Here is a 21,802-nt window from a genome sequence, read left to right as displayed (position 1 = left end):
TCCACATCTGTATTGTATAATTGAAATAAAACAATATTGATATAGAACAAACATTGCATGATCAATGGACCAACAGATATTTTGTAAAATATTTCTTTTACACTGGCATCCATTGAAAGTTCTGAAAGTTTCTCCTTTGCAGTGTAATCATTTTGCAATTATAGTATTTTTCCCCAACAAGATCAATTTACAAAAATCAACTGTCATGCAAAAATCTCTCCAAATCTCCAAAATACAATAAAAAAATAGAATGCAACTCATTGTAATTTTCCATTAATCCATTTATTTTTAATTAGCCTAAAAGTGAAAACCTTGATTAAATTACTTATTTATGCCTTGAAGAAGGTCTATGACTGAAAGCTTGCCGATGCTCCTTTTGAATCATACATTTCCAAACTAAAAAATTGGGGAATTTTCAGAAGAAAAAAAATCTTTATGTTTATGACGTTGTAATCAATATTTATTTGTTTTATAAATATCTATATATATTTTTTATCTGTGGAAAATCTTTTTCACCCGCCAACCCATCACCAAGACGATAAATAGCACTCCAACAGTAAAACCACTATAACAAAACTGAACACACACACACACACACAATCCATCCTCTCACCAGCCAAAACACACAACAAATAGAAGGTTGTGCCACACCATCATGCACAGGCACGATGACAGTTGCAATGACAGTGAAAGCAGTGTAAACTTCAATTCCCATAAGCCCCTTCCGCTACTCCAGCGTGTACGCGCGTCTGCGGTGTGCCGAGCCTGCTGCTTACGTCACCGCTGGAACTGCCCTGTCACGCGCTGTTAGTAAAAGTTGGGATAGCAGTTAAGAGAGAAAGAGGGAGAGAGAGAGAGAGAGAGAGAGAGAGAGAGAGAGAGAGAGAGAGAGAGAGAGAGAGAGAGAGAATACATACACAGAGCATACAGAGAGAGAGAGAATACACAGAGAAAAAGAGAGAGAGAGCATACAGAGAGAGAGAAAAAAAGAGTGTCAGAGAGAATACACACACAGAATACACATAGAGAGAGAAAGAGAGAGAGAGAGAGAGAAAGAGAGAGAGAGAGAGAATATACACATACAGAAAGAGAGAGAGAATACACACACAGAAAGAGAGAGAGTAATAATACGCTCAGCTCTCGTTTGTCACGGCCGTGTTGATAAACACCGGACCCAAAATTACACGTTGAAACTCAGCGAAAGTTGAGTAGAGGAGCCGGTTCAGTAAACCGAACTCTGTGTGTGTGAACGGTACCGAGTTTGGGTCACCGCGCGCTCCCTGTCCTGAGGGACGAGAGACACAGAGAGAGTAGCTAACCTACAGGAGAGAGAGAGAGAGAGAGGGAGCGCTTCGTTATTACCGAGCAGAACTCGGAGCACTCGGAGCACTCGGAGCGCTCGGACACGGAGATTAGGAATTACGGACGGACTAATCCACAGCAAAGTTTCGGGGTTTCGCGCTGTCCGTAACTTAAATGTTGTGACGGGCGGGAGTCCCTGCTTGGCGAGAGTCGGCGCGGAGAGACGGGGAGAGCCCGGAGCTGCCGAACCCGATGACTAGTGCAAACTGTAGCGGGAATGAGGAGCTGGACTTCAGGCTGATTTTCGGCGAGGACGGGCAGCAGCAGCAGCCGCAGCAGCCGCCTCTAGGCCCAGCAGGTCAGTGGTGCCTGTTCCCCGGGCTGGGGGCACTTTTTTTCTGCTGGGCAGCTCACGGTCCTCTCGGCGGGGCGGTTTTTGGTTTTTAATTTAACATACGGTTATTTTGCCTTGTTGGAGTGTTGTTTAGAAGCTTCAACAACTCGTAAAAAGCCGGTTTACAGCAGGGAGTCATATTGCCATGGTTTATTTAGAAAGATAACTCCAGTTCTGTCTGTTTTGTTGGTGTTTTATACCGTATAAAGATATTTCGTTGCAAAAATCGCCGCTGGAGGTGACCAGCTGAGTTTATTTAGCGTTAGCGTTAGCTAGCTCTCTAACCCGCTAGCGCCGCGTTAGTTAGCCACCGATGCTAACCGCGTTAGTTACTAACCTAACGCTAGCGTCTCGGCTAAAAGTTAGTAAAGCTACCTCAGCACAACATAACGCCGTTCAGAACCTCAAAACTCACGTTTTACACTAATAACTACTGACTTATAAAATGTTAAGAAACGTGTAACTCAGTATAATTTCTTTTTACCGAACTCAAAACTCTGGTTGCCACATTTTAGTGCTGAAAAAGCCACGCTGAGCTGAATTGAGCTGAGCTAGTTTGACAGTTCAGTTTGTGACAGTGTGATAAGATGCTGAAGTGACTGACGTTCATATTTAAAGGTTTTAACATATTTAACTAATTTAAGCACCTTATTTAACTGATTAAAGCAACTTAACTAACTAAACAAACGAATAAAGTTGTTAATTCTCAATATAATGAGATTTCCAAAGCAGAAAGTAGCCTAATTTTACAGCAACTCATTCAAAGTCATTCAAAACACCGCAGAGCTGCAGTGTCGATATAACGTTACGTTAATCGATTATAGTCGTTTAGTCGGTTGATAAAATTGTAGAAAAAATTAGTAAGCCATGAATAATAAACGAATACGCCACAATAATAATAACGTTAGGCCATGCTGAGTTGAATTGAGCTGAGCTAGTTTGACAGTTTAGTTTGTGACAGTGTAATAAAGTGTTATAGTGCCTGATATTCACAATTAAACATGTTTAACACACATGTTTAACTAATTTAAGCAACTTGTTTAACTAATTAAAGCAACTTAACAAACTTAGGAAATGAATAAAGTTGTTTATTCTCAATATAATGAGATTTCCAAAGCAGAAAGTAGTCTAATTTTATAGCAACTTATTCAAAATCATTCAGAACAGTAGCTACAGGGCTGCAGTGTGGATATAGTCAATTATAGTCGTTTAGTCAGTTTATAAAAATAATAATTAGCCTAAATAATAGTAAGTCATGCTAAGCTAGTCTGACAGTTCAGTTTGTGACAGTGTGATAAACTGTTGAAGTGCCTGACGTTCATATATAAAGGTTTTTAACAAACATTTAACTGATTTAAACAGCTTAACTTTATTGAGAAACGAATAGAAGTTTTTAATTCTCAATATAATGAGATTCCTCAGACAAAAAGTAGATAAAGTTTACAGCAACTCATTTAAAACACTACTTAGTTAACCTGGCTACTAGGGCTGCAAACGATTAGTCAATATAGGCGATTATACTCGTTTTATGAAAGAAAATGTGTTGACTCCAGACAAGTTATGATATAAGCTAAGCCTTTATTAATCCCACAGTGGGGAATTTTGCAATGTTATAGCAGTGAAGAGGACATAACAGTGTTAGAAAATGAAATGTACAGTAAAAAAAGATGAAAAATAAAATTTACATATATAAAAAATACAAAAGAAAGTAGCTTAACAATACTTAAATAGAGTAGATTTAGAACAACTAAGATTAGAGGAAGCATGGTTTCCCAGTATGTATGTATTATGGTAGGCAGTGACCAATGTTATTAAAGTAGCTGGTAAATAGTAAATAATAGTAAGCCATGCTGAGGTAGTTTGACAGTTCAGTTTGTGATAGTGTGATGAGGTGTTGACAAGCCTGACGTTCATATTTATAGGCTTTTAACACATATTAAACTAATTTAAGCAACTTAACTACATGAAGAAACAAATAAAGTTGTTAATTCTTAATATAATGAGAATTATTCATGAGGAAGAAAATAGACTAATTAGACTCATTTTAGAGCAACTCATTCAAAATCATTCAAAATACTAGGTTAACTACTTAGCTAACTACTTACCAAGGCTGCAGCAATTAGTCAGTATAATAGACTATATAAGATTTTATAAGATAAGCCTTTATTTTTACCACAGCAGGGAAATTTGCAATGTTACAGCAGTGCAGAGAACAGAACAGAAGTCAGAACATTAAAAAAAAAATACAATTTATATATATACAAACATACCAGATTACAATGGTGAATGTAGCTATTGCACATAGTACAGCACTAGAGCAGGAACAAATAAACAGTTTTATTGCACATAGTAAGAAATAGTAGTAAATAGTAAACGTCTGTCTACTAAGAGCAGCACATTTCTCCACCTTCAAATGTCAATTTGGACTTTTTGTCAATTTGTAGCAGCCCGTATGAAACCCTAAAGTCCTGGGGACGGAATTGCAATGAAAGATTGGTAATGGGTTTACTCAAACAGTTCACACTCAACTTGATCTGTGTCTTCATAAATCCTAGAACACAACAGATTACATATTTTCTCACTAAATATCAGCACTTTACACATGAAAGCATCGTCTGGGCATTTAAAACCCATGTTCAGCTGTTTTTTATTATTTTATTATTTCATTTTAAAGTGATCATCATGGCAGATTGACTAATTAACAAATGAAAAAGTAATTGTCAGTTTTGTCGCCTACCAAAAATAAGCATTAGTTCCAGCCTTACTTGCTGCACATAGTCATATCTAAAATATGTGGTTAATATAACTGTATGTTGATGCTGATGTGCACACATTTATAAATGACAATCAATATTAAAAAAGCGTAATGATTGCGGGTATGTGCATATATTGTACAGTTGTACAGTTGATCATTTAATTATTGTGACAGGCCTAGATCAATGTATTACCTAAAATATATATTTACAGTAATAAGCTAAATACACTCTAGTATTACAAAAGTGTAGCTAATACACATTTGTAGAGACCTACAAATGCATGAAAATGAATAAACCCCAGATATTTAAGAACATACAAGTATTCTGCTTTTCTGGAGTACACTAAACACATCATCAGATTTCATATTGAAATAATGGTCAAATCTGATCTGACATCTGTATACTGTCCATAATTCATTTAAAATAAAGTTCAAGGTAATAGATCTGTGCATCCCAATCAGCTTAAAAGGAATGAAATAATATAACTCCCTGTTGCAGTGATAACTTTACACTGTGATAACTGAGGTGTAAAGAGCACTCATAACAGCACTTTTGTTCAGTTAGTAAAAATGTCTAAAGTTGCATTGCAGACATTTGTGATTCGTTTTCTTATAATACACATCAGATCACTGAATATCTAACATCTGAAAAGAATATATTTTTATGGCATTGCTTGAGGTTATATTTTGGTGTAATCAAGGGATCTGTGCTGAATAAAAACTCAATTCAAATTGACAGACATTGACAGAGCTGAACAAAATGCATCAGTGTGGTTTTCAATGCAGAGTACAGTATTTTTTTTTTTTCAGTTTTTGCTGCACAGCATCCAATTAAACAGATTTTTTTAAATGCCAATCCTGTCAGAATCTGTTACAGGGTGGCATTAAAAGGTGTAAAGAGTTTTGAGACGTTTGGTTGAGTTGCTTTGGTAAAAATTGACTCAGTACTGGAAGTATGCTCTGCTCCACGCTCTGCAGGCACACGCAGAGTGTTTGTGTGTGTGTGTGTGTGTGTGTGTGTTAGTTTGATGCCACTTCTCTCAGCAGGGCCTGCTGTTCTCAAGCTGCAACTGCAAGGCCCTTGATTTGAATCTGACCACTCTGAAGCAGATGTGACTTTGCGTTTGTGCATGGGTCCGAGCGTAAAGAAGACTTTGTGTGGAAAGTGAGACTCAAATCAGTATGTCAGTCTGCTCGAGTGTGTCAAGAAGGAAACGGATTTGTATAAAGCCAGGCCGCCATGCCTCGCGTGTTAGGTGTGTGGGTGGATAAGTTTGAGCATGTTTTTGTATTTTTATTGTACAGGCGCAGATTGACTGAGAAGGCCCCCTTCACGGATGCAAAGCAGCATTTAAAGAGCAGCGAGAGCAAACTGCTTTGCATAGCAATATGATACAATACCTGACACTCTCACGTGGTGCTGTGTTCATGTGGTGTACACGCGCGGCGGTGTAAAATTGTAAAATTCTGCGTGTGTGTTACTGCTTTGATTCCTAAATGTTTGAAGTCAGGCCCAGTTAAAGTTGTCTGTGTGGTGGGTTTGGATAATTAAGCTAAAAAACACCGACTGCACTTTTCTGTCTGCGTCTGCCTTCGTCATACTACTTGCTGTTGGCGCCATTAACGCCCAGCTGAAAACCACACTGGGAATGGGACACGTGTCGATTAGTCACCCAAACAGAAATGAGACATAAGTCAGAAAGTAAGTAAGTAGCTTATGCTACATATGTTTAGTTTTCATTATTTTAGGGATGCAGTGATATTGGAAATTGTGGGCTGTTTTTTTCCTGTATGTACAGCTCTGGAAAAAATTAAGAGACCACTTCAGTTTCTGAATCAGTTTCTCAGATTTTGCTTTTTAAGTATAAGTTTGAGTAAAATGAACATTGTTGTTTTATTCAATAAACTACAGACAACATTTCTCCCAAATTCCAAATAAAAATATGGTCATTTAGAGCATTTATTTGCAGAAAATGAGAAATGGCTGAAATAACAAAATTATTCAGTACTTTCAGACCTCAAATGCAATAAAAAATGAAAAAGTTAATGCTCATAAAGTTTTAAGAGTTCAGAAATCAATATTTGGTAAAACAACCCTGTTTATTTTAATCAGTTCTGTTCTCCTCCACCAGTCTTACACACTGCTTTTGGATAACTTTGTCACTCATGGTGAAATAATTCAAGCAGTTCAGCTTGGTTTGATGGCTTGTGATCATTCATCTTGTTCTTGATTATATTCCAAAGGTTTTCAATTTGGAAAAATCAAAGAATCAAATCAAAGAATATTTTTTTCCTTAGAGCTGTATATATTGATACTGATACTGATACAGGACTGCAACATTACATATTTACATTTTTTCATACATTTTGGCATAACATGGGTTCAGATTCAGGAAAAATTTTAATGTTGAGTGAACCAATAGAAATGCTCCAAAATGTAATATTTGGAATAAAACTTTTTACATTGACTGGCATTGACAGCTGTTCATTTCTTTTCTTCTCATGTAGAGCTGGAGTTTTGGAGATACAGTGATTTTGCATGAAATCAAATATCAATATTTATTACCTGTAGAATCTAAGCTTTCATCTGAAAGGATTACAAATTAAAGAGTTTTCTGAGAGAGAGTTTGTGTTAAATTGATGTAATAGTCTCAAGTATTCTAGTCTGGCTGTTCAGACTTAGTCACATTGTGGTGTATTGTTGTAGAATCAGCAATTACAAGTAAAGTGTTTTTTACTGTTTAGAGTTGGGCCACTTTTACCTGCTGTGTGAACGTAGCCTCAAGTTTCTGGCCGTTTTTCTATAAGCATTCTTGTGTGTTTTGCATCCTCGTTTTCTTTCCTGTCGTCATCTTAAACTACTCAAGTTGTATTACAATACTCAAGAACATATTCACCAAGAATGATTAAAGGCAATAGTGCATTGTTTATTGATACCTAGCATTCACTGTGAATTTAACATAGATGAAATGGTTAAAGATGCTTTTCACACCCACAATAAACAGCATATAATGAAATTATATGTTCTTAAGCTAAGTTAATGATGCCCTTTTTTCTGCTTTTTAAAAAATAGGTGAGATTTTACCTCATATGCCATTTGATAAAAACAATAATAGTCTATTATACTTTACGATCTTGGTGTTGAGAAACACCTACTGTTACATTTTCCCTGACTACTAAAACTGCATTCTTTCCTGCTAAGTTCAGTTTTGCTTTGGATCTTGTCTTGGACCTTTACATTGGCTCTTGTCCTGTCCTTTTCTTCAATCTCTGGAAAAGTGATGAACTCAAAGCCTGGAAACTCTCTTACCCAATTAAGTTTTCCCTAAATTAACTTTTAAAAAAGTAATAATAATAAGGGGTGGAAAAGGGGTTTGCGCTTGGAGAGAGCGTGTTGGACGAAGGCGATTTGGACGGAATGATGGAAATTGAAAAGTCACTGTGTGGTTTTCCTCTTGCCGCAGTTGGAGAGTCTGTGCAGGCTCGCACGTGTTGTGGAGTGTTGAACTGCAGCATCCTGCACTCAGGACTGTGGAGTGTGTGGCATGTCCTTGATTAACCACGTTCAGATGTTACTCTGGGTCCGGTTAGGCCTGCAACAGAGCTACAAAGACTTGCCTGCTCATTACTGTGTTGGGATGTTTCTTTCTTATCCCTCAGAAGGAACATCAGAACGTCAGAAGTTATTGGAAGGATATTGTCGAGGAGTGTTTACTGTTCAAGTCCACACCTGGCACAGATTATATTTATGTTGTATATTAGTGTTGTAAGTGTGTAGTGACTAGTCTGTCATAAGTAGTAAAAATAGAAATGTGTGTATGTGTCCTCAAAGCTTAAAACCTCTGTAATTAGCATAGGATTTAAACTGTGCACATATTATTTTAGCGATACTGAAGGAGGGTGACATTTCCTAAAATATTGTTAATTGGTTGTCACAGCCAGTAGTGGTTTATACTTCCATATCGTTAAGAAAATACTCTTTACATGCTTATTTTCCAGTCTGCCATTGCCATTGTGCTTTAGTGTTCAGTCATGAATGGAAAGCATTCATACAGTTTTCTGGGTTTGGATAAATGATGAGTCTTTATGTAATGACTATGATTGGTTGCCCAGTGCACAACAGTCTAAGTTAAAGCCTGACTTCAATTATTTGGACTCTATAATGGGATAATTCCCTGCCAGCCTAATCCAATTTCAGTAGAATCATTTATACAGTAGGGGTGTAATTTAAATTTAAGTGTTTGATTCAAAGCAATACAGTGGTGTCTAGATTCTAGATGTGAGCATTATGGCACTATTGACTGTGATGGATCATCAACCAATTGGTAACAGGGTTGTGGGTTTGGTACCTGAGCTCACGTGTGTGTTCGTGTGTCTGCAAGACTCCCCTAAGAGAATTAGGGATCAAATTCACCTTAGGGGAATTTAGTAGAAACAAGGAATCTGTTAACTTTCTGTTAACTCTGTTTTTTCTGAACAGCAGAAACTTACCATGAGCCTGATTTTGTTTGAAATACTATGTAGAAGTGCAGAATATTTGCAATTTGCAGAAAACTGCTTTTAATATAGAATACTGGTGTTGTCACAATATGAATTTTTAAAATTGCAATATTTTAGTGTGTTATGATATAATGTGTATGGCTTGATATGACACACTTCTAGCAAGAATACGATGCTCAGCGGACCAATCTTAGTTACTGATATCTTCATCATTGTGGTGTGTAGTTACATTTCTGGGGAGGTTCTCGCAAGGCTATGACCTAAGCTCATAGTACTTTGCCTATGCAGTACCTATACAGTACTTGGCAGGGTTTTTAGACTTTATTTTATTGTCCTTCGAGGGAAATTTTTTCTCGAGGCATAGACCAATACAACCACTTACAACTTACCACAGATATAATGCATTACAATATAATATAATATAACATAAAACACTGACATCCTTCACATAAATGAATGACACATTAAAAAATAATAAATGAAACTTGATCTTGTGTTAAGAATTAAGAATAGTTATAGTTGCAGATACAAGTGCATCCACCGACCGAAATGTCTTGCTACTACTGAGTACCGAAAGGTATAAAAAAAAAAAACCTGGTACCTGTTTTCGATACTTTGCATAAAACGCACATAAATGTGTCAAATGTGGTGATTGACACCACTAATATACATAAAATTTAATTTTGACAGTCTAATGCAGATATTTCTTATATATTTCTTGTTGTTTTTGTTCTTAATAAAATGCTCACTGTTTATTTGTTCTAACAAGATCCAGAAAGAGGAAGCCTCTCCTGGTGACATTATAAGAATGAGATTACTCATGATGGCTGTTAAATAAATACTTATTTTGAGAATAGTTATTTGTGTATTTTTTGCGTATAATTTAGAAAAACGTATTGAAAATCTGTCTTCTGTCTATCTGTCCTGGGTGAATAAATGCAGATAATTCAAATACGTTTTTAGAGTTTACTTCAGTGGTTAAAACAAGGTTTAATTTTATTTTATCAGTTTTTTAAAAGATTAAAACTTTCTACATAATAAACATTTCATTATGAATTGACTTATAGAAATGGTTTAGAATGACAAAGGGGCATTGAAAAGGTTTGTAGACACTGCTTTGTAGATACAAAGTGCAGCAGCATTATAAGTTTCAGGGGAATGAATGATCTCCAAAGACTGCTGTTTCCGTTCCACTGTGTTGAAGGGGGACTGCAGGGTTACAGTCATGAGTCCTGCTGCTCTCCTTCATGTGTAGAAGTGGCATTATTAAGGGCAGAAGGTGCCCTCTCCAGACTGTGGCACTTCTGATATGGTTTGATTTTGTGTGTGTGTGTGTGTGTGTTGGTGTGTGTAGAGAGTTGTCTGGCTGTGTGCCCGGGCATGCCATGTGGTCCTCAGATGGCAGTGGAATTTAAGGGGAGGGACAGACGGACCACCGCTTCTCTCCCACTGAGACAGGAGTGGGAAAGGTGCCCCCCTCCACCCCCTTCCTCCACCCCTCTCTCACCTCCTGTAGCCTGAAGTCTGGCAGTTCAGTTTCTGTTGTTATATATCAGCGCACACACGCCGCCTCACTGCCAAACCTGCTTCCTCTCAGGATGTGAGAGCCCACCGATTACGAACACCAGCGGGGGCCTGAGCAAGTCAGACTGTTAGGAATAATGAAGTTACTGAGGATTGTGCGCTTCACTGAGTGTGATTGATGCTCAGCGTAGCTCAATGATTACCGTAACGCTTCTGAGACGCACTGTATCTGTCACGTTTTAGCTAATCACAGTCTGTAAGCCACTTATTAACTCATATAAGAGCTTGTCTGCTAGTAAATTAGCTATACAGTTGTTTAAGTAGAGCTTTAATCTATAGAAATTGCTGGTATCCCAGTTATTTCAAATGTGTCAGTGCCACGTTTGTGTTAAGAGTAGAGAGAACCTGACACCAAGCTTCAGAGAGAGGCCTGGGAATGCCCACACCTGTATATGTTATAAGTGAGGTTGAACACTAACAGGCTGACCAGCATTGTGCATTGCAAGGTGAAGTTAATTATCAGTGTCAGAGCAATGGCACGTTACATTTCCTAAGTTATGTGGGAATTTAACATTGCTTGATTCACAGTGTCATTTTTTTATGCTAAAAGTACAGAATATTAACTAAAGTATTTGTTTACCCATCAAAATAATTTAATCAAGGTGTTACAATCACATCACCTTGATCACAGGTGTATAAAACCAAGGCCCTAGGCATGCAGACTGCTTCAACAATCATCAGTGAAAGAATTGGTCTCTCTCAAAAGCTCAGTGAACTCAAGTGTGTTATAGGATGCAGCACCTGTGCAAGAAGTTTGTGCTAGTACATGTTGCCACCTTGATTTAACTAAGCAAATGGTCTGGGGTTGATGCTGCAGTTGGTCTGCAGGTCTGGGTTCAGCAACAGTATGTGCTGAAAGAATGAGGTCTTCTGACTACCTGAATATACTGAATATAGACCAGGTTTTTCCATCAACTGATTTTTTCTTCCGTGATGGCACAGGCATATGTCAGGATTAGTCGGGCTGGAATTGTAAAAGAGTGGTCCAGAGTCCAGACCTTAACCTCATTGAGAATATTTGGGATGTGCTGGAGGAGACTTTGTGCAGCAGTCAGACTCTACCCTCATCAATGCTGCAAGATCTTGGCAAATGCGTGTAGCAATTCCTTTTTCAGGCAAGCACTACAGACCTCCAAACTTCATATGGCCTTCAGATTAGGTCCAAGAATGTGCAAAGATAGCTTCATAGAATGGGTTTTCATGGCTGAGCTGCTGGGCAGGCGAGCAGATACTTTTGCCAGTATAGTGTATATCATAGAAGGTGTAAAATCATAGTGGCCTTAGCCTAGTCAGTAGGGGTGTCACGATTCTCTAAATCCTCGATTCGATTTCATTTTCGATTTGAGGGTCACGATTCGATTCGATTCTCGATTTTCTTGTTTTTTTTTCTTGTTATTATTTTATGCCTCATAAAATTTAAATAATATATTTATTATTATTATTATTATTATTATTATAAATATTATTATTATTATTTATTAAGATATATATGGTAATGCCATCTAGTGACTTTTTTTGGTAGCAACAGTGTGCACTATTAAAACAAGCAGTTTATCAGAGCTGTGGATGGCTGGTGAAACTGCTCATTACATGAAGCTGCAGTTCTTCATCCAACCACTAGCAGCAGCAGCACAAGCCCCGCTCTCTTCACTCAGTCACTACTTCAGTACAGCCCAGCCACGGGCTACAGAGCTCAGCCAGTCCGTTTTTACTGTTTCTGTAAACAAATAAAGGTTTTAACCCCACTAACCGGATAATACAGCTCACTACAGTTCATCTTTCAGCCCAAGCAGCTAACAGCAGCAGGTTAGAACAGCCGACACGGAGGCACTGCTCGGATTACATTATAAACAGGTCAGTTAGCGCGCTGCTAACCTCAGGATGTTTATAACTATGGAGTTTAGTGGACACACCACGGCCGCCAGGTAAGTCTTTTAAAGGCTACTGAAGACTATTAAAGGCTATTAGAGGTTATTGAAAGCATTATTGGGGGGCAGAAATCAGTACAGGCTGGTTAGATAAGTGATGTGGGTATTGTCTTATAAATATTTACACATAACTTATATCTCTCCTGAAAAGCTTTTATTTTAGTCAGAAACACGCTTGTGTTTACTTTATCTGAGAGAAAGATGTTTTTTAATTCAATGGAAAGCAACAGGTGTAGTCAATTATAAGTTTAAGATTTTTAATCCACCTCACTGTGATCTATAGTCAGTGTTCTCAAGTCACACTGACACACGCATTTCAGCGAGTTCACACGCTCTCACCTGCGCGCACCCACCCCTCCGTTAGATACAGATACAAAACCTGCGCGCCCAACCCCCGCCCCCCCTCCCCCGTTGGACAGATAAAAACAGTGATCACACTCCCGCCGACTGCGCTCATGCAGTGGCTATCTCTATTTAAATGAATAGGATGCGCTGTGTTGGTGCCGCGCCATTTGCGTAGCGCGCTGCGCTATTTGCGTAGCGCGCGCGGGAGGGATCGTCGATCCTCTTTTTGACTTCGATACTCGAGATCGTGACCTCATTTCGATTCGATTTCGATAAAATATCGAGATCGTGACACCCCTACTAGTCAGAGATAATGATCATGACTGGTGGCATCTGGCTAAAATTGTCCATGTGAACTCCCAATCATATCCACCTCATACGCATATCCCACAGGTCAGTGCAGAGCTCTTTAGCTTCCCTTCCATGGGGCATGGACTTGGCACTACTTTGCAACAGACATTAGACAAGCTGTGTGTGTGTTTGTGTGTGTGTGTTTGTGTCAGAAATGCTTGCAACTTAAAAGAGGCTGAATGTCTTCATGCATTTAGCCAGAAAGGGTGTCCACAAACATTTGGACATATAGTGCCTGTTTGGAGAGGTTGCGCTAGCCTCGCGTCTGGCCCCGCTGGCTGTCTGTCTCAGTCGTGGGAAAGACTGAAATTACATCGCTCTCAGGGCCGGTTATTTTCAGCCGCTGCTAGAGCGGTAGAGGGCAGACGCTCAGTCCTCCGGCCCCCTCGAAGCAGGACTGTCCCGTCAGCTCCCGTCCCGCTAGCAGCCGCAGAGCTGAGCGAGAATGCTGTGTGCCACGTCCCCAGGTGAGTGCGAACGCCTGCTCAGACGAGTTCAGGAGAGTGTGAGTGACTTTGTGAGTACAGGAATCTGCCAGTGTGTGTGTGAGAGAGAGTGTGAGTGAGTGTGTGTGTGTGTGTGTGTGTTTCAGCTTGTAGGTCAGAGCGAAGAGGGGGCAGGTCAGCTCAGCCAGGGCTGCTTTATTTAGACCTGCAGTGCGTAATGATAAGCTTCACAGGGTACCTATGAGACAAACAAGCAAATGGACAAAGCAGAGAAAATCACGATAATGGCCTGTGCCACATTCAAACATATATATAACCAGGAAGATTAGGGGCTGTAAAAAATATTGATGTATTGAAAGATTGCAATATTTAGTTTAGATTTTGAATTATTAGTTTACAAAGTGTATCAGGCCAGTAGAATCTGTTAAATTAAATTATAAAGAACTTCTGTTATAATTTAATAAAGTGCTTGTCTGGTACTCAGATTGCATGAATACCATACTGAGTTTTTTTATACTATGAATATGAACAATCGTAGTACAACTGCTGTATTATAATAGCTTTTGTATTATCACATTCTTGCCAATATGCAGCCCTAAAATAACGAGCAATATCAAGTTCATTTAGTTCTGGCTTTATGCTGTACCCTATGGTTAATTAATAGAAAAGACTGAGCTATATAACAATTTTATTAGCCTTCCAATGCAAGATAAACAGTTATATACAAGTTTCTTAAATACAGTTTCTTATTAAATGTATTAAACTGCTAAACTGGGTAAATCTTACCCATATTTAAATATTCCATGTAGTTATTGCCATATGTAAAATATCCATTAATATTTGAAAGTGATTTTAAAGTTAAAGTTATATAGCTAAAAAGCTTTTAGGACTATCTGTTAAAATGAATTATTCTGTTCTTTTTTAGAAAAGTTTACATAATTACAAAAACTGCCTTTTTATGTCTAGTTTTAAATATTTTAATATTTTATTAAATGTAAAAACCCAAATTATTTTGAAATAAAGTTCTAATTAAATTCAGAACTTTCAAACTATAGTTTGAAATATACTATTGTAAATCTTTAAATGCTTTTTTTTTTTTTTTTTTTTTTTACTTTTTCACACTATTTGAAACAGTAAAAATCATTTTTTTCATATTGTGTTGAAATTTCACAATTTATGGACCAATAGAAATGCTCTAAAATTACATGGAATAAGATGTCTATACTCTTGGATCCATAAGGACTTAAATTAGGACTTAAATTCTTTCCCCTGTAAAGTCGCTTTTTAAAAGGCACTTATTTTTTGAGAGTACAGGTTTGTCGAATCCTGGTTTAACAGCTGTATTTAGACCTGTACTTTCCAATGAATTACAATTTAAAGCAAAACTATAAGACACCCAAATGTACAACTATATGTACAACTAAGAACTATAATAACAGATGAAATTACATATGTTTAGAATCAGATATAAGTAGGTTAATTGTTTAGAAGCATTATTGTTCATGTAGCTCTTAATATTTTCCCTCTGTGTGTTTAACAGACAGCAGCTTCATTAGACAATAGCCCCCTGGATAACGCTGCCTGTTTCTCAGCTGTTAGTGACTTAGGCATTGTTTAGGCAGCGATAAACAGGAACAACAGTGCGCTCTGGGCTTGAAAACACACGGGCACATGCTGACTCACTCAGGCCCCGGCACGGCTCGGTTAACATTTAACCCAGACGTTTGAACCGGCACCCTGCAGCACCACGGAATAGTGTATGTGGAGAGGAAGAGGGCTGATTGTTTAGGCTCAGAAAGGCTGTGAACCCAAGAAAGAGGGAGAAAGAGTGAATATACATTGTGTCTGCAGTTGTCTTTTGGTTTAATGCTTTTTTCAGCATGTCAAGGATATCATCAGTGCTTAAAGAACACTGACCCAACTGCACTTCATGTATCGCCCAGCTATATACAGCTCTGAAAAAATTAAGACCACTTAAGTTTCTAAATCAGTTTCTCTGATTTTGCTATTTATAGGTATATGTTTGAATAAAATTAACATTGTTCTTTTATTCTATAAACTACAAATAAAATTTCCCCCAAATTCCAAATAAAAATATTGTCATTTAAAGCATTTATTTGCAGAAAATGAGAAATGGCTGAAATAACATAAAAAATGCAGAGCTTTCAGACCTTTTTTTACTCCTGGTGCAAAAATTCAAGCATTCATCCATCTTCCTCTTGATTATATTCCAGAGGTTTTCAATTTGGTAAAAACAATGACAAATATCATCATTAGCTGAACCACTAGCCTAAAACCCAGAGCTGTGATATGCAAATGAGCTCTCTAATCAATAACATAATTGACCTCCCTATGCTCTCTACGCTGCTGTGGTTTTCACAGCATGGTTGGGTAAGCTTTAAGCTGGGGTCAGATTACAACTATTCATTCTAGTTTTCACCAAGTTCACAGAAGTTCACAAAATCCTGCTTGTTGTTTGAGTAACTGTCACAAATTGTACTCAGTTTTGCTGTGAGGATTTGATTGTATTTGGTGATGACAGCATTAGTGAGGTTAGATGATGTTAGATGATCACCACCCTACCACATCATTCTTAACTCCCTGACCCTTTCACACAGGCAGGCAACGGAGCAGCAAGCAGCCAATCATTCCTAATGGGAAGAAATGGTTTGTAGCCACGATTAAGCGACAGTCTACAACAGTGACAAAGTTTGAGTTGAGATTTGATGCAAACAAATATGATGTAAAGAGACATTTTAAACTGATTGGCCAAATAAATTTTTCAAACCAATCACAGACAGGTGCAAAGTTTTCAGATTCTTTGAGTCTTTAACCTCTTTAGTCAAAAGTTAAGTCTTAAGTTAAGTTTTAAGATTTCTTTAGGTGAGTAAAGTGCTTCCATTTATTTACAGTAAGCTTAGATTTCCTGATTTCCACTAAGGCTGGGTGCAGCAGCATTAGCGTTAGCGGCTAACCTCTAGCGCTAGCTGTGGTTAACGCTAGTAAATGCCGCTCGACAGCGCTACACTATGGAATCCTGAGTGTTTCAGTAATACACCAATACCGTAAATATAATTTACCACTCCAAATGTTTGGGATTCTGAAAAACAATGAGATAGCAGCAAGAGTGCCTTTGTGGGCAGAGCATGGACAGTTCAGGAATTTATTGTGTGCTGTGAGGAATCTGACCAGCTTCAGGCATTGGCTTACCAAGGGCCAGGACCTGTGGTATTGCAGACCATTTACAATTTCTTTTTTGACAGTTTATTTAGCACATGGCCTGAGGCCTGACCCTGTGCACTATGCTAGTGTCCCCTCACCTTCTAGACCCTGGGGTCAGTGTGTGTGAGGAAGATGTGGGTGTGTATAGAGATGATGACTCTTACATAGCAAGTGTGTGAGGGAGTCATTTGTTTCCTGGGGCGAGGCACGAGCAGATATGTGTGGCATTTGTCTAGTTTAAATTTAGTGTAACTGAAGCCAGTACAGGCTGCTCTGCATCAGCTTCCCTGTGGTGCGTTACAGCGGAGGGAATGGCATTGAACTCTCGCATTTAAGCAGGGATTGGGAGGAGTGCTTGGAGCATCAGATGCAGGAGCCGCTTCAACTTAGAGTCAGTTATAGAGTTCCAGCTGGTGTCAGTAGCTATGATACTGCAGCGTGTTTTTACACCAGCACTATTCATTCCAGTTAAATCAGACTGTGGTTCCTTTGTACCCAGAGACTGTAAAAAAAGATGGACACTGTCGCTGTTCCCATTCATTTAATGAAAATGAAGCCAAAATCTTCCGCCCTGTTGGTGATCCTGATACCCGAGTCTGCACAGTAAGAAAGACTGTGGAGAGACAGCCTACTCATTTGAATAACCCCGTCCCCGAGGGCTGCCTCGAGGTCACAGGCTGCAGAGCGGAGCGGAACTGACGGTCTGTTATTGGTCCCGCCCATAACCAAACCTTTTACAATAACCACACCTTTTTGAATAGAGCTGAATAACGTTTTAAAAAACTAATTCTGTGGGGATATAAAATTTGACAATATAAGCACAGGTTACACTAGCTGTTGCATTTAAATAATGGAGGTAGAATTACAGTATATTGGAAAAAAACGTGATTGAAAGTTGTCTGTTTTGCCGTTGAAACCTATGGGGATGGGTGGGGTTACACAGCTTTCTGAAACCGAACAGCAGGGGGCGCCTGACCTGTGGTGGCTTTACTTTTGAGAGACGATGCTCTGTCCAGCTATACACAGTCTATGTTTGAACCCTTGATGTCGTTCATTTGAGTGGGTGGAAAATCAGCAGTCGAACATGGAAGGGGGTTAAAACAACTCCATAGCGATTTGTTTGTTGTAAAAATCTGATTAAGTCTCAACCTGACCCAACTATCAAATATACTTCTCATATTTAAACCAAACAACTTATTCTGGTACTTGATTTATTACCCAGATAATTAACAGCTTTGAACAAATGCTTTCTCTCTGCTGCAAAATATGAATATTGCTTATAAACATATCACTTTTCTATGAAAAACATTATTGATACATAGCATCAGATATAGGAAAGAGCTGTTGTGTGATTGACTGACTGTACAAACATAATTAGAAACAATCAGATCTATCTTTTAACAGCTGCAAATAACATAAACAACTGGAATGTGGGCCTTTTTTTCAAGCAGTTCAGTTTGGTTTAATAGCTTGTGATCATCCATCTTCCTCTTGATTATATTCCAGAGGATTTCAATTTGGTAAACTGAAAGAAACTCATCATTTTTAAGTGGTCTCTTATTTATTCCAGAGCTGATACATCCAGAGCTCTGTCTTCAGGAGTTTATTAAAGATAGTGAGAGATTCTCCTGATCTGGTAGTGGAAGGTAGTTAGTTAGAGGTGTTAGGAGAGTAAGTGCTCTTTGAAGAGCTCTATCTTCAGGAGTTTATTAAAGATAGTGAGAGATTCTCCTGATCTGGTAGTAGAAGGTAGTTAGTTAGGGGTGTTAGGAGAGTAAGTGCTCTTTGAAGAGCTCAGTCTTCAGGAGTTTATTAAAGGTAGCGAGAGATGCTTCTGCTGCATTGTTTAATGTGAATGTTTGGTAAAGCTAGGCGATGTTCACTGGAGGAGCACAGCATAGACCTATAGGAGCGAGTGCAGGTTGGAAGGAGCTGCTCTGTCATCATCTTGTAGGCAATTGTAAGAGCTTTGAATATAAGCTGTTACAATTATATAAGCAAATAAAACTTCTGGTACAGAAATAAAGCTGTAGAACAGTGTGTGATGTTTGTGTGTGTGTGTGTGTCTGACCTCTACCTTTGTGTGAACTCACATGAGGGTCCACCCGTGCTCTGCTATTGATTGTTCTGATGTGTGCAGAATGGCAGGATGATTTAGAGCAGTTCATTATGTTAGATATGATGTGGAAACTGATATGGACGGTTTTATAGGTGTTTTGAAGTTTTGCGGTTTGTTTTGTTTTAATGTAGGCTACTAATCTACTACTAAAGATGAGAGCACTTAAATCTGTAAACAATTAACTGAACTGATGGCTATTAAAAAGCTTAAAGTGTAGCCTTATCTGGTGCTCTTATCTGGCAGAGCTTAATATCATAATGTGGTCATGAGATAAAATCTATCATAAATCGTAATGTCCTATGCAATGTGCAGGTTGAGCTTTATTTGAAACATAATGGGGAGATGGCAGAGTTTATAGATGTCAAGGACGAGTCAGTGCAAACCCTGCATGGCTGTCTATCAAATCCAAAAGACAACAAAAGTTATATTTACTGTATATTTTTGTTGTTATTGAAGTAAAGTCGTGAGTGAACGTCTTCTTAACAGTAGTGCTGGACGTTATGGCCAACATTTATATCATATTATTTATATTTATATCATTTTATATTTCTTCATTTCAATCGATACAATATATTTCACATGCCAAAATGAACAGTGTAAGAGCAACTGGTGTTGGTGCACGTCACAATATGATAGTGCTGGACATTATGGTAAAAATATAATATCACAATATTTAAACTTATTTTCACGACACAGTATTTAGACACTCAAATTGCATCAGCAGTTGCAGAGTTGAAAAAAATAGGAATGCACCGAAGTAGGAATTCTTGTCCGATTCCGATATTCCGATATCCGATATTACACATGTATATACAGCACTGGAAAAAAATTAAGAGAGCATTTCAGTTTCTGAATTAGTTTCTCTGATTTTGCTATTTATAGGTATATGTTTGAGTAAAATGAACATTTTATAATCTATGGAAAACATTTCTCCCAAATTTCAAATAAAAATATTGTAATTTAGAGCATTTATTTGCAGAAAATGAGAAATGGCTGAAATGGGAAAAAAAGATTCAGAGCTTTCAGACCTCAAATAATGCAAAGAAAACATGTTCATGTTCATAAAGTTTTAAGAGTTCAGAAATCAATATTTGGTTGAATAACCCTGTTATTTTCATAATTTTTCTGAATGTATTTAGTCTTTTATTTCTTTCTTTTCATTTAGATTTTTTTTTGTTAATGATAATCATGTTGAGCTGAGGGCTTTGGTCGAATTCGTGCTACATGTCATAAGCTAAGGTCTTACCTTTTCTAACATCAAATTAAGTCATGAACTGGATACTCAGTTTTAATAGATGCTGTGTTTTAACCCCTTCTTGGATCTTGTGACCTGCATGTTACAGATATAACGATACAGATTGAAGTTAGATACTTGCAGTAAATGTAGATGAGGCAAAAAAAAAACAAGATTGTAGTCATAATACAGACAATGTTTAAAACCAGAAATAGAATAAATCGATACAACAGAGCCAAAAATACAGGTCAAAAAAGAGAAAACACAGTATTAACAGTGCAAGAAGCTAGCCAAGCTAGCCAGATTTTGCTATTTATAGGTATATGTTTGAGTAAAATGAACATTTTATAATCTATGGAAAACATTTCTCCCAAATTTCAAATAAAAATATTGTAATTTAGAGCATTTATTTGCAGAAAATGAGAAATGGCTGAAATGGGAAAAAAAGATTCAGAGCTTTCAGACCTCAAATAATGCAAAGAAAACATGTTCATGTTCATAAAGTTTTAAGAGTTCAGAAATCAATATTTGGTTGAATAACCCTGTTATTTTCATAATTTTTAAGTGGCCTCTTATTTTTTCCAGAGCTGTATCTGCCAATGCTGATACATAACTTGCAGAGAGACTAGACTAATAAAAATAAATAAAAATTAGCCTTAATCAATGTTTTTTTTTTTTTAAGTAGCATTAGTAGTAGTATGGCTTGAGTATCATTGTGAATATCATTATGAATCCTATTAAAATTTCTATTAAAATCCTTTTTTTTGCATACTAAAGTGATTTTTAATAGATGTTTGCTGCACATCTTCCAATTAAACACATTTTTTTACACTTATTAAGGCATACTGTTGATAATAATAGGAAAGAAAATATGTGTTAATAGGATAAATTATCATCATATGCATGTTTGCATACCCCTTTGCCTTCTTTATCACCCCGCCCTTAACCCACCAAAGAGAGAGGAAAAAACCCAACCAGAAATCCCCCCACCCTCACAGCTGACTGACTCAATGATTAACTAAGCAGGCAGTGAATGGTGTTGCCTTAGTTGAAACTCATCTGTAGCCCTAATTATTCTGATTTAATTACGTGTTCTGTAAGCTACACCCGTTGCCCCCTGCAGAGTAGTGGGGTAAAATAGAAAGCCCCCCCCCCCACCCCGGGGGAACATTTACCCTGGTTTGGCAGGGGTGGTGTTCATTTCAGAAGGCTTAGAGGCGAGATGCTGTTAAGTTTAGCATGCTGTCAACTTTTAAATGTTAAAAACCCATTAAAAAAACACCTACAAGGTAAATTAGGTAAATGTTGACTGTGATTTTCAATTGACCAACTCAGCAAAATTATCAGGATGTGAATAAGATCATGAAGATGAGACAGAAGAAGATTTTAAGCTTAATTTAGTCTCTTGTTGTTCCATTGGAAACTTTCCTATAATAAGCAGAAGTGCAGTAATAGCGTATATACTCTCATTGAAATGGGAGGCTGAAATGAATGCAGTTTTTTACCTAGAGAAAGAAGACTCTGTATGGATATCATATATATACATTTATTCTTCACTTTTTTATATATTTAATATTTATTCACTTCCTTTTATATGTTATTACAGAACGTAATGAACCCAA

At 37.6% G+C, this 21,802-nt stretch overlaps 1 protein-coding gene across 2 annotated transcripts in view; it reads left to right on the top strand.

Moving 5' to 3' along the window:
* Nucleotides 1–885: 885 nt before the first annotated feature.
* nfatc3a (nuclear factor of activated T cells 3a) overlaps nt 886–21,802 on the top strand; it is a 130,617-nt gene continuing 109,700 nt past the window's right edge. The window contains exon 1 of one of the 2 annotated variants that reach the window (XM_007246891.4): nt 886–1,660. In XM_007246891.4, the coding sequence (XP_007246953.3) occupies nt 1,555–1,660 (106 nt within the window). In that variant the 5' untranslated portion in view covers nt 886–1,554. Of the gene's footprint in view, nt 1,661–13,386; nt 13,627–21,802 lie in introns of those variants that run through there. The other variant, XM_022667104.2, reaches the window with a different exon arrangement.

The sequence above is a fragment of the Astyanax mexicanus genome, chromosome 23 (genome assembly GCF_023375975.1).
Source record: "Astyanax mexicanus isolate ESR-SI-001 chromosome 23, AstMex3_surface, whole genome shotgun sequence".
NCBI lineage: Eukaryota > Metazoa > Chordata > Actinopteri > Characiformes > Acestrorhamphidae > Astyanax > Astyanax mexicanus.
This window is presented reverse-complemented; position numbering and strand designations above follow the sequence as displayed.